The following is a 13,187-nucleotide window of genomic DNA, read 5'->3' as shown; positions in this document are numbered from 1 at the left end:
CAAACAAACAAAAAAAAACAGTGAGATATAAACCCCCTGGCTGGTGTTCGGCACAGAGTGGAAGTTTCTCAGTGAACACATTGTTATGATTGTGGTTGTTGTTAGTTATGACTGTGTCGTGGGTGGCCCTATGGCTCCCTTTGTCTCTGCCTTCTCAGTTTCCTCGCCCTACTCCAGTTCAGAGACACCGTGCACCCCTCTCCTTTCATCTCCACACCCTATTGACTTATGGGTGATGATGGTATTTGTCTCTGATCCCAATGGGTTTTCATTTCTTTACTCTCCCATATACGTGGCAGAAAAGAAGCATAGCGCCCCCCCCCAAACGCTGGGGAGTCCCAACCCCTGTGTGTGTGATAGCCCACCCACCCTCCGCATCTGGTCATGTCTCATCCAAACCCTTTCATAAGGCTCTTAGAGTTTTTCAGGTATTGGTTTTGGTTTTTAATTTCTATCGTGATAGAGAACATGAGGCATGGGCTGAGAACAGACAAGACAGACCTCCTGTTTCATAACTTTGGTCACTATTTTCATCCACTTCTGTCAGTTCTGATGTGTCTCCACCAGTTACAAGATTTCTCTGGGGAAGGGTCTCTCCCCCCCACCCCCGTACCCTACCTGCCCTCTATGTTTACGGGATGAAGCTTTTCACCCTGCCACCCATGGGCTGATGGCTCTGGAATGAGGACCTGGTGCCAAGAGGGTCAGAGAGGTGGTGTCCAAAGGGCTCAAGTTGGAGGTGGGGGAGTCATGGGGTACAGAGCACAATGGGCTTTACTAGAGAATGGGACCTCTCTGGGAGAGGACCCCTTTCCCCACTTCCATGGTGATCAAAGCCAGGCCCGAAGCTGCCCCTGGGGCCCATGACCTGGAGGGAGAAGGGGGCCCCCTCAGGTTGAGGAGACTGTGGTTCTGTGCCGGGCCCCTTTCTTCCGCCGCAGCACAAAGTCTCCGGGGGCGACTGGACTCATTGCATAGAAGACATTGGCGTTGTCAGGAATCAGGAGCTCTGGCCAGGGCGGACATGATGGTCAAAGGCCTGCACAACCTCATATTTGCCCACAAAAGGCCTAGGTAACCTTCTGCCATTCACCTGTCTGTTCTGCAGAACCACCCTGGGTCCCTTCAGCCAGTGCTAAGCCAACCTCATTCTCCTCTCACTGGAACCTGGACAACCTCCCACTCAAAGCCTGCACAACCTCGTGCCTCTCCCACCACACACCTGAGCAACCTCCTGCCACTTCCCTCTGGAGTCCAACCTGCGCTGCAAGGTGGGACAACCTCAAGTCTACCCAAGCCAAACGACTTCCTACTCCCCCACCCTTCCCCCCAGCCAATTCCCAGCCGAGTTCATGCTGCTCTCACCAAGACCTTGGACAACCGCTGACTTCCTACGTCCAGCCTATACAGTCTTGACAGCCCTCACTCTTGCCAGCCAAAGCCAAACAGCCTCCTGTATTCCTTCCTAATGGCCCACCGACCTCATGTCATGCCCTTTAGCAACTCGCCTTCCTGCCTCTCCTTGAGAACTGGGCGACCTCCTACCTGTGTCTGTACTGAATGACATCGTGCCCCCCTACCCTGAATTTCACTACCATGTGGCCCTCTCCCGTGCCAAGTTCAGATAACATCAGAGTCCCCATGCTGAGCCGGGGCAAGCTCATTTCCTCACAGATTTAAGCCCAGACCGCCTTTAGACTCCTACCCCACCAGGCTGAGCCTGAATGACCTCATGATCCTACAAATTTAAGCCAAGACAACCTCCTTTCCTCCCTCTCCCATTCGACCTTGGACAATTTCATTTCCCCATAAATCCCAAAAAGACACCTTCAGTGCCCCTTTCGCTCACAAAGCCAAGGCAATCTCATGACCCCGCAAAATCGAGGCACAAATTTCTCCTGCCTCTTACCCACCCTGCTTCATCTTATCCCTACTCTGTGTCAGAGCCACCTCCTGGCCCTGTGAGACCAGCCTTGACCCTCGTCAATCTGCTGCCCTCCAAGCTAACAACCCCCAGCCCAGCCCACACGCAGTCCCTGCTCACCCCTGTCCCCAGGAAGGACTTGGAAGAGCTGGTAGTCCCGGGCCCAGGGCTGAGCCACATTGTGCTTTTCCAGGGCTCGCTGCACCACACTGGGAGCCTTGTCCTGACTGGTGAGCTGGGAAAAGAAGGTGGGTGGTGAGGTGTGACCGCCAAGCCCCAGGGGGCAGGGCTGCCCCAGCAGGTTCCTGGCCCAACCCCTCCCTCACCAAGATGCTCCGATACAGGTTCCCGTGGTCATTGTCAATGCTGACGCGGATGACTCGAGCCTCCGATCCCTGCTGCCCCGGTAAGGAGATGTGAGAGCTGCTCGGGGGCAAAGCCAAGGGCCGGGGGCCCACCGGGTCCAGGCTCAAGGGCAGCTGTAGGCAGGAGGGGTGGGGGCTGAGTGGTGGGAGAGTTACATGTCCCCTTACACAAGCGGAGCCTGGGGACAGGCAATTAGGCCACACTCACAAGCCCGCATCTCTGCAATCCCATCACATACAGACCTTCGTGCCCTGTGACAAAAACAAATTTACACATGACCCGTAAACACAGCACAAAGCTGTGTCCACACACAAGAAGTCCTGCGTGCACAGAGGGCAGCAAGTACACGCACGTGCCTGTAACTGCGGAACATCCGCTGGTCTGTGGACAGCCCCACTCAGGGTCCCATGGGTATGGTGATATTTATGCCCGTGTGTCCCCTCTAGGCATGCCAATTCCTGGGGACACGCATATCCTTTCAAAAGAATAATCACACCCCGGAGTGCCCCGTGGGTGAGCTGACTCACCCAGATCTGTGCATTAGCCAGACCGAGGGATAGTCCCTCAAATAGGGCCATGAGATGCACACGTTCTCCTGGACAGACAGACACCCAGAGTGCCCAGCCAAGCACCTGTACAGTCTCTGATGTACATGCCCGGCTGTGAAATCCCATGTACACACACACACACACACACACACAGAGCCCTGGATGCCCACAGGCACACAGGCACACAGGCACACAGGCAGGCCTCGTACCTTGGTGCTAGGGCCCTGGGGCCCTGGAGAGGCCGGGGGACTGCCAGGAGGAGGGTCTCTGGTTCTAGGACTAGATGGGGGGGACCCTGGGGACAGACTGGGGGAGATGCAGAGCCTGAGGTCGAGTGGCTGCCCTGACCTCTGACCCTGCCATCTCCAGTCCTTTCACTAACTGGGATGCTCACCTGGAGGTGGGGGATGAGGGGTCCCCAGGACTCCCTCCAGGGGATGAGCCCCTCTCTCGGGACAGCTTTCTAAAGGCAGAGACAAGGGATGAGGATGAGCCCAGACTCGGTCCCAGGAGCAGCCTCCCATCTCTGCACCCATCACCCCCCGGCACACCCCAAGACTCACGCACTGAGGCGCTTGGTGAGGCTGATTCGCCGCCGGATGCGTGGGGAGCTGGGGCAGGAGGCAGCGGGTGGCTCAATGACACGGGAGACTCGGTAGCTGAGGAGACAAGGTTCACTTCGGGGTGGGTTGGGGCCAGGAAGCGGCAAGGAATGAGATGAAAGCTAAAATCAGCTGGGAGCTGCACTGTGGGTGTGTGTGGGGGGGAGTGGGGGGGGTTGGGCACCAAATGTCAGGGTCGGGGTAGCAAATGGGGGGTTATTATGGCATCAGGGTCTTATTAGGAATGAGATGGGACAGCTTGGTTGGGAGGTTACACAGGGATTCGCAGAGTGGGACTGAGGAGTAGAATTTGGTCAGAGAGTTCAAGGTCAAATAATCATTGGCGTCAATGATTAGGGTAATGGATTCGACAGAATGAATAGAAACAAATGGGATAGTTGAGTTGGGTCATCAAATATACACCAAAATTGGAGTCAGTTATTCAGAACTAGGGAAAAATGACTGGGCTTAGAGATTCAGACTGGGGTTACAAATGGGGTCATAGGTCAGACAGGGTCAGAAGGTGGGGAAGAGAACAGATGGGACAGGTGAGTGGAATGGCCAGCCGTACATTAAAGGCTGAAGTCAGAAAGTCAGATGGGGTCAGAATTGGAGGTCGGAGGTGAACTGGGGCCCTCACTGGGCTGGAGAAGGTGCAAGGTCACGGGATAGGGGTCAGGGCTCAGGAGGGTGCCTGAGGAGTTGGAGAGGTACGTGGGGTAAGTGGTCCAGTGTGCCAGCCAGAATCAGCCAGGGTGGGGGCTGGGCTGGGCCACGGTGCGGGGGAGGGGGGTCACCTCTGCTCCTCGCCGAGCTGGCGCTGGGCGCGCAGGGCAGCCAGGACAGGGGCGCGGGGACTCAGGCGGTAGCTCCGACACCGCTCCTGCAGCTGCTGGATGTGGGCCAGGATCTCCCACTCCTGAGGGGGGCGGCCTCTCAGAACCCATCCCTGCCCTGCCCCCAGCCTGCCCCCCCCACCCAGGTGCCCACCTCAGTGTCACTCACCTTCCTCCTCTTCTCAAAGTTGATGAGATCCCCCTGGGGGCAAAGTTTGTCTGAACTGGAGCCTCCAGAATCAAGGATTGAGGGTCAAGGTCAGGGGCTGGGATGTCAGGAGTCCCATTGCACTAAGGGGCCTGGGGTAGGGAGTGGGGGCTCGGGTATGGAGTGGGGGCAGGGTCAAGGGTGGGATGTCAGGAGAGGCTGGGGTCAGGAGTCAAGGGTCAGGGGTCAGACCTCCAGCATGTCCGGCAGGGCTGTGTCCAGCATAACCAGGTCCGTGAGAAAGGTGCCAAGGTAGGGGACAGGGCCTGGGGGCAGTTTCTGTGGTCCCCAGAACTTCAGTCACTCTCAGCCATCACTGACCCCATCACGTACCACCCCATACTGTGGGGATCCTGCTTGGCCCCCATCCCAAACCACCTCACTCACTGGGGGCAGGCTTCCTGGGAGGGTGTCCTCCTCTTGGGGGCCCTCTGTGGCCTCCTCCTGGAAGGAAGGGAAGAGCAGTCCTGGGGTCTCTCTGACCCTTCCCTCAGGGGAGATGCCTCAAGACCCACCATATACACCTCTTTTGCTTTCAGCAACCACCCGCGGGTTGTAAAGGCCAAACCCAAGGAAAACTGAACGAGGCACCGGCCTGTCATCCATCCCCCGGCAATGCCCTGCACCCTGCCTTCATAGCATCACTCTGTCTGTAATTAATTATATAATTGCCAGCGGTTATTAATTGTGCGGTGTGTCTCCCTATTTACGGCCTGATTTCTCCCCAGGGCAGGAAGCCTGTCCGTCAGGTTCACGGTGAGGTCTCCCGGCTCAGTGCCTGTACACGGCAGGTGCTGAATTCAGAGCTCCCTGTTCCTTGATCTCTCTTTTTTTTAAAGATTTTATTTACTTATTTGACAGAGAGAGAGACAGCCAGCGAGAAAGGGAACACAAGCAGGGGGAGTGGGAGAGGAAGAAGCAGGCTCCCAGTGGAGGAGCCTGATGCGGGGCTCGATCCCAGAACGCCGGGATCACGCCCTGAGCCGAAGGCAGACGCTTATCCTTATTTGGGACAGTCATTCCTTCGCAGATATTTACTGAGCAGCTACCCTGGGCCAGGCACTGTTCAGAGCACTGGGGAGGCAGCAGTGAGACAAAAATTCTGGCCTCCCAGAGCAGACATTAGCAAGGGAGAGACAGCAACAACGGAGCTCCACGGGTAGCAGGCAGAGGGAAGGGCAATAAAGGAGCAAGCGGAACGAGACCCGCAGAAGGTGAATGGGAAGAATGTTCTGGGCTGAAGGAACAGGATTCACATTCTGCGTATTCTGGATTCACCCTAAGAACCAGCATCCAATGACTATTAGAATCTCAATCTTGCCTACAGTAAGTCAGCCTTGCTGGCAGACAATTTTTAGTTTTGCTTATCAAAGTCAAGTCCAAGTACATTTTTTTTTTTTTTTTTTAGCTTTACTCCTTGCTATGACTCTGGCCTCGGGTGACCTTTTCCATGTAACTTCTGGTACTTGTTGAATGGATAAATAAGGCAGTCACTGAGCGTGAGCTATCAGGAGGGCCGCAGCACGGAGCGCAGCCCACTAACAAGGGGAAGGTCATCGCTGAGGCGTAATGAAAGGTCACTGAATGTTTTGACGAGAAGCGGTTCCCGGTTCCCAGCCCCAGGTCTCCTTTTTGGGCCTGGGATCCTCGGGGTCCACACCCATCTTTACCTGGGAAAGAATCTCTCTACTGCTGAGATGGTTGTTCTCATCGGAGAAAATCTGCGAAAGTTTTCTGAAAGTGGATAACCGTTCCCTGGGGGGGTCAGGGGAGGGGTCAGGGGTCAGCGGCTGGGAAGGTCAGAGCTGCGCTGGGGAGGACGTGGCACCTCAGAGACAAGCCCCCTCCCCCCTCCTCACCTGCTGACGGCGCCCCAGCTCCGCTTGAGCCGGTATATGGGGTTAGACTGCAGGGCGGACAGGATCGCGCGCAGCGAGGAGAAGTTCCGCAGTTCCCGGCAGCGCTGCGGAGCGGGGGGAGCCGGTGACACCCCACGCCTGACCCCCAGCTATGATTCACCTTTGATCCGAGACTTCTGACCCCAGGTCAGAAACCCTACAGACTAGCTGACAGGCTACCAGGACTCAGCCTCACTCCTCAGGACCCTCTTCCCTCCCCCACCTGCAGACCCAGCCCCTCCCCCAGCTGCCCCTCCATTCCCTACTTCTCACCTTGGCTGCCTTTGTCCCCACTCCTTACTTCTCCTCTTAGACGTGCCCACAGTATCTCTCCTGGACCCAGACCTCTCCTCCCCGAACCTATGGCTCACCCTGGGTATCAACCATCTACCCCGTTTCCTTCCTCCCTTACCACCCTCCCACTCTCCTGGGGCCCCATTTCTTTCTCTCCTTCAGCCTTGAGGCTCTAGACCCGCCCCCGCACAGTCTCTTTCGGGACCACAGCCCCCTTCTCTGGGCGTGGTTCCTCCTCCAACCCACCCCCCTTCCCATTACCCCCTCCCATCCCATCCTCTTATTCCTTGGCCCACCCAGTGTCCCTCAGCAGCCCCGGCCCCAGCCCTGGGCCCCGCCTAGGGTTTCCCTTAGGGGCACCTCCTCACCCCAACCCTCCCCTCATTCCCAGACCCTTGTCTTCTGCCTTCCCCCTCGGGTCCCCTGTCTCTCACCAGGCCTCGTCCCCACCCCCATGCCCCGCCCCCACGTCCCCTTCCCTGCCAACACGCACCTGGGCGACACAGATCCACTTTTCCAGCCGCTGCGCCCTCTGTGGGGCGGCCAGGCTCTGCTCTCCCAGCACGGAGCCCAGCACGCAACCGATCACCATGTTGAACTGGGTCACAGTGGCGCGCACCGTGGGGGCAGTGCTTGCGGCCCCTGGACGGTCGCGCTGTGACCACACGGAGCCCAGGCACTCACAGGGCCGCACGCGCGAAAAGAGCTCCTGGGAGGAGGGAGGTGGAGGGGGGGGGCGGGTAGGTGGGTAGGATCTGTGCTCAAAGGAATCTGGCTCACAATTGCGCCCCTGCCCCGTGCTCACCGCGTCCAACAGCGTTAGCTGTTCGGCCACTTCGTCTACACTAAAGTCTAGGAGCTCAGGGCCTTCCGGCACCAGTCCTTCCTCCTCTTCTGAGCAGCCTTCCAGGGAGTCTGGGCAGGGGGTCTGGGCAGCTCCGGGAGGTCCTGAGGGTGTATTAGAGGGGGGTTAAAAACTCTCAAGTTTGAATCCAGGACTGGCTGTGTGACCTTGAACAAATTCTTTAGCGTCTCTGAGTCTCACTTTCCTAATCTGCAAAGCGGAAACCTCCCTGGGTATTTTCAAGGGTGTCAGAGCAATGGTAACATTCATTTAGCACCTAAGGTGATGATTCACCCTTGGTGATTTAGCACACTAACCCAGTGAGGGAAGTACTATTATCTGCCTCCCATGGATGGAGAAACTGAGGCAGGAACAATTTGCCCTAAGTCCCACCTTCAGGAAATGGCAGGGCAGGTGCTTAAAGTCTAGAGTGGAAAAGAGAGGTGGTTTTATTTTTGAACCTATATTAAAATAAGATCTGTCTGCCCTATTCTTGCAGGGAGAGGTGGTATAACTTTGTAGTTAAGGGAAGGCTATTGTCAGTCCCAAGTTCAAATCCGAACTTGTCCCCCAGGCTTGCTATGTCAACTAAAGCAAACCCTTTAACTACCGCGTGCCTTGATTTCTTTATCTGGATTTAAAAAAAAAATTAGAGCTCATACATACCAGACTGCTATAAAGTACTCAATAAATAGGAATGATTTTTCCCTAGTGGGATTCTATGGTGGCGCCCCCTAGGGGACATTTTGAAGTTGAACTCTGCCACAAGGGGGCCGACCTGCACAGTGAATTTGTGCCACTCAGCCTCCAGGTGTCCCTCCAAGACATTTGTGTCCTTGGAAAACCTGTTTACAATAATCTGCACCTGGAACCCAACTATCTTGCTCATAAACACTCATTAGTTTGGCTCCACGAATGCAGGAACTGCCAAAGTCTGGGCTCTGTTTTGTTTGGAAATTACGAGTGTTGTTCACCATTCTAGAAAGCGAGGTCACCAGTGTTTATGCTACTACACCTGTGTGGCTCATTCTCCCCTGCATTAGTTGGGGTTTGTGGCTGTCACATTCACCGTGACGCTGTAAGAGACAAAGGCTCCAGACGACTTCATCACATGTCCTAGTAAGACATGCCCAAGGGCTGACATACATAGCAACAAGCATAGTTTATTATTGTGTAAACTGCTTTCACTTTATTTCTCCTTCATATTATAGTTACAGCACCATATTATTATTTTAAAATTATCTTTATAAGTCCACTTAATTATCGGTCCTTCACTTCAAATGAGGACAGATGGCATTGCAAAGTACTAGCTTTAAAAAGTTGGCATTGAGGGGCGCTTGGGTGGCTCAGTAGTTGGGTGTCTGCCTTCAGCTCAGGGCGTGATCCTGGCGTTCTGGGATCGAGCCCCACGTCAGGCTCCTCCTCTGGAGCCTGCTTCTTCCTCTCCCACTCCCCCTGCCTGTGTTCCCTCTCTCACTGGCTGGCTCCCTCTCTGTCAAATGAATAAATAAAATCTTTATAAAAAAAAAAATAAAAAGTTGGCATTGGAAAAAAAATTGCACCTAAGCTAATCAAATCTGCAGATCTGATGGCAAATATGGGGATAGAGGAACATGCAACATGTCACCATGAGACAGCAAACAGGTAAATGGAGAAGGTGAGACACTCCTCAGGACGAATGACTCATTTTTTCCCCTAATGACATTAAACAAAAGGCAAAGGGAGATTGTCATTGAACAAAAGAGACTTAAGAAATGAAAGACTATGAGACGCCTGGGTGGCTCAGCCGTTAAGCGTCTGTCTTCGGCTCCGTTCTTTGGATCGAGTCCGCATAGGGCTCCCTGCTCAGTGGGAAGCCTGCTTCTCCCACTCCCCCTGCTTGTGTTCCCTCTCTTGCTGTCTCTCTCTGTGTCAAATAAATAAAATCTTAAATAAATGCATAAAAAAAAGAAATGAAAGACAAAGTGCCTTGAACAGATGTTTGGATTTTGAAGAAACAACTGTAAAAAAAAAGACAATTTAGGGACAATGGGGGGATTTGAATCTGGACTGTTTTGTTGTTGTTGTTGTTTTTGTTTTTGTTTTTTAAGAGAGAGAAAGAGAAAGAGAGAGAGCAGGGTGGAGAGGGGCAGAGAGAGAGGGAGAGAGAGAATCTTATGCAGGCTCCATGCCCAGCATGTGGAGACTGACTTGGGGCTCAATCTCACAACCCTGAGGTCATAACCTGAGCCAAAATCTAGAGTTGGGCGCTTAACTGACTGAGCCACCCAGGCACTCCAGGACTGGAAAATTTTTGATATTAAGTAATTATTGCTGATTTTGTTGGAAATTATTGTGCACACAAGGTTATGTTAAAAAAAATCCTAAAAAAAGTTCTTGTCAGTTAAGGTGCATAGCAAGGTATTTACATGTGAAGTGTCTTAAGTCCAATTTGTTTTCAAATCATCCTGAAAAAAAATGTTTGTGTCAAATTCATAACTGTTAAAAATGAGCAATGGGTGTCTGAGTGTTCTTTATACTATTCTCTCTACTTTTCTGTATGTCTGCAATTTTTCATAGTAAAAAGTAATCCCAAAATAAAGATGTTAAAATAAAGTACATCCCAGAGCAGGGCATGCAGTAGGTGTCCAATAAATGTTCACGTACTCCTCTGACCTCAAGAACTCATACCCTAGAGTGGTACTTTCAATAGAATTTTCTGCAATGGTGGAGATATTTTCTACTCGTGCTGTCCAATGTGGCTACTGAGCACTCGAAATGTGGCTAGTGTGACCAGTAACTGAAATTTAAATTTTAAGTTCAATTTCAATAACTACATGCAGCTATCAGCTGCCCCGTGGGACTGTGTAGCTCTAGTGGTTTGGAATCAGCTGGTGAAATCCTGCTGGCAGAGGAAGAAGGATGCTTAAGAACCGAGGGGGAAGACAGAGGGATAAACTATATATAAATAAGATTTTGTCACCAGGGAGAAATAAGTGGCTGCTACTTTGTAAAGCAGAGAGGAATGTAGCCACTTTAATCTGAGGATTAAAGGACGGGGATTAGGGATTTAGATGCTTTTGAGATGGGGATCAGGTCAAACACAGATGGATGAAAGATGATACCTTATAAGCAGGATGCAATTATTCAATCAACAAATCTTGGTTGTTTCTGCCCCTGGGGACAGAGTCAGGGACAAGGCCAATGAGTGCTGTGCAGAAAAATGAGGCAGGCAGGGATGCAGAGTGGGAGGATATATTTGCTTGGAGATCAGAGAAAGGGACAAGTTGAACAAAGGCCTGGATGAAGGATGGATGAAGTATGTAGATATTTTTTTCCCACTCCCCAAAAGCTCTCTACAACAAAGTTTGGCAAACTCTATTAAAGGACCAGATAGTTTGCTAATAACTTACTCTACAAGAACATATCAGTATGTGCTCTTACTTCTTTTCACTTTATGTGATAGATTCTAATAAGTAAGAATCAGTGATAACAATGATGAAAATAATACTATTTGTCAAGCCCTCACTCTTTACTTATTTACTGGTTTACTGTTGTCTTCCCTGGGGAAATGGGAGCTCCTGTCCAGTTCTCCTGCCAAGAGCCAGTAGCTAACTATTTTTTGAATGAATAAAGAGGTCAATGAGGGAAATACTATTATCATCCCCATTTCACAGATAAGGAAATAGAGGCTCAGAGAGTGAAGTGACTTATCCAAGGTCACATAGTCAGCACATGGCAGAACTGGGATTTGAACCCAGGTCTCTGTGGCTCCTAAGGTAAGTAGTGGCCTGAGTTATAGCTAGAAACCAAGGGCATCCTGACCCAATGGTAGAGCATTTTTGTAGTTAGGATGGAGGTGTAGGGGGAAGTGTGAGACAAATGCTAAAACGTTAGACAAAGGGTCAATACCCCCATTATACAGGTGGGGAAACAAAGGCTCAGATGGGGTTAAGAACTTTGCCCAAGATTTGTCACTTTGTGAGGGGAGAAGCCTCTGGGCCCCATTCCCCTCACCTGTCCAGGCCTCAGGCTGCTCCTCCTCTTCCTGCTTCCGCTCAGCCTCCTCCAGGAAATCTCCCAGCAGCTTCTCTGCCTCCTGGGCCTCAGGCCCTGCTGGGGCCGCCCAGCCCAGAAAAGTGCAGACACTGCCTAGGTCCGAGTGGGCAGGGGGATCCCGGAAATCCTGAGGGTGATCCCGCAGCCAGGAGCCCAGCACGGACACCACAGCCCTGGCCAGAGTGGGGGGCCTCAGAGACCAGCCCGAAGCTCTGGACCTCGGGAGCCCCCACACCTCAGAGGTGACCTTGGGCCTCTAGGACCCCCACCCTCACCTATGGGAGACCAACCTTAAATTCTTGTTGACACGCAGACATCCTCCCTCTGTCTTCTTGACCTTTATCCTGGGAAAAGCAACTCCCCCATCAGGTGAAGAGGGAGGCTAGGGGGCGCTTAGGGGGCGGGAATGCCGGATCGAGTACCCAGGTGAGAGTCTGGGGGTGGGAACGCGGAGGTTTCCCATCGGTACTGACCCTGGAGGCAGGGGCGGCGGCGGTGGTGGCAGGAGAAGGCCCAGCACACGGGCGGTGGACACAAAGGCCCTGTGGGTGGCCAGGAAGGCAGGCACGAAGCCCGGGTCCTGCTCGTGGTCTCCAGACACCAATTCCCGCACCAGCCGCTCCAGCCTCGCCGCCCTCAGCGCCCGCACCTTGCTCGTGCGATAATGGAGGAAGGCATCCGCAGCGGGGCTGGGGGCCTGGGGGGGCAAGGAGGCGGCGAAGAGACACAAGAGTGGCCCCCAGAGCACACCCTTTCCAATCACACCCATCGCTAAGTACCACTCTTGCATCTGGTCTTGCGCATTTCTCTGAACCCTGCCTCCTGGACTCATGATTCTGCTCCACACCCAAGTGACCCTCGCAACCCGCCCTGGACACGGTCGTCCCCCCAGGCCCCGCCCCATGCCCTCACTTACTCGGCCCTCCCAGGCTGCTCCCAGCTCTCCAGCCGCGCTTCGCTGATCGTTCCAGATCCCAGGTCCCAGCCCTCCACCCCAGCCCGCTCGCACCCGGGGGCTTCAAAAGACCATCCCTCCCCTCCAGCTCCGCCCCGTTAAACCTGGCCGACTTAGGCCCCGCCGTCCAGTTTAGTCCCCAGGTCCCGCTGCGGAACCGGGCCGCCTGGGGGCCGCCGCACTCATCAACCCCACTCACCTGGCCGCCCCCAGGTGCTTTTCTACCCTCACCTGGGCGCCTGTAAGCCCCGCCCTTCACTCGGGCCTCAGCTCCGCCCCTCGGCTTTGCCCCCGCCTCTTTTCCTCCAGGCCCCTCCACTCGGCCCCGCCCTCACCTGGTCGTCTCCCTCCCCGCTCCACCCCTCCCCTCCCTCCCCTGCCTCACCTGGCTACCCCTGGGCCCTGCCCCCGGGCTCAAGCGCTGACTGAGCTGCCGACGAAGGGAGACGCTGTACACCGCTCCGTCCTCGGTCTCCTCGCCCCAGTCTTGCAGCGGCGCCTGGACGCGGAGACCGGCTCAGGGCCGTGGGGGGCCCCCCGACCGTCCCCCCTCTCCCGTGCGGACTCAAGCCGGGCCTTCTAGCACCATTCGCCCTTCCCGGTCAGACTCAGCGAGACTCGGGGCGGGGTCCCTGTCTAGGGCAGTCCCCTCGGCGCCGCGGGGACCCTCCTCC

The 13,187-nt window shown here is 54.3% G+C and overlaps 1 protein-coding gene across 1 annotated transcript; it reads right to left on the bottom strand.

Moving 5' to 3' along the window:
• Window positions 1-431: 431 nt before the first annotated feature.
• RGL3 (ral guanine nucleotide dissociation stimulator like 3) lies at window positions 432-12,445 on the bottom strand. Its single transcript, XM_040629286.1, has 17 exons — window positions 12,032-12,445; window positions 11,849-11,902; window positions 11,517-11,731; window positions 7,482-7,624; window positions 7,170-7,385; window positions 6,344-6,447; window positions 6,155-6,239; window positions 4,872-4,928; window positions 4,677-4,763; window positions 4,446-4,478; window positions 4,238-4,359; window positions 3,402-3,497; window positions 3,233-3,301; window positions 3,048-3,144; window positions 2,251-2,403; window positions 2,045-2,159; window positions 432-1,009 (listed from the first exon to the last, which is right to left on the bottom strand). Exons 1-17 carry the CDS (start codon window positions 12,388-12,390, stop codon window positions 891-893), a joined length of 2,124 nt encoding a protein of 707 aa, XP_040485220.1. The 5' UTR covers window positions 12,391-12,445; the 3' UTR covers window positions 432-890.
• Between the last annotated feature and the right edge of the window lie 742 nt (window positions 12,446-13,187).

Source organism: Ursus maritimus, unplaced genomic scaffold (genome assembly GCF_017311325.1).
Source record: "Ursus maritimus isolate PB19 unplaced genomic scaffold, ASM1731132v1 scaffold_14, whole genome shotgun sequence".
NCBI lineage: Eukaryota > Metazoa > Chordata > Mammalia > Carnivora > Ursidae > Ursus > Ursus maritimus.
The sequence above is the reverse complement of the archived record's forward strand: the minus strand, read 5'-3'. Positions and strand labels throughout refer to the sequence as shown.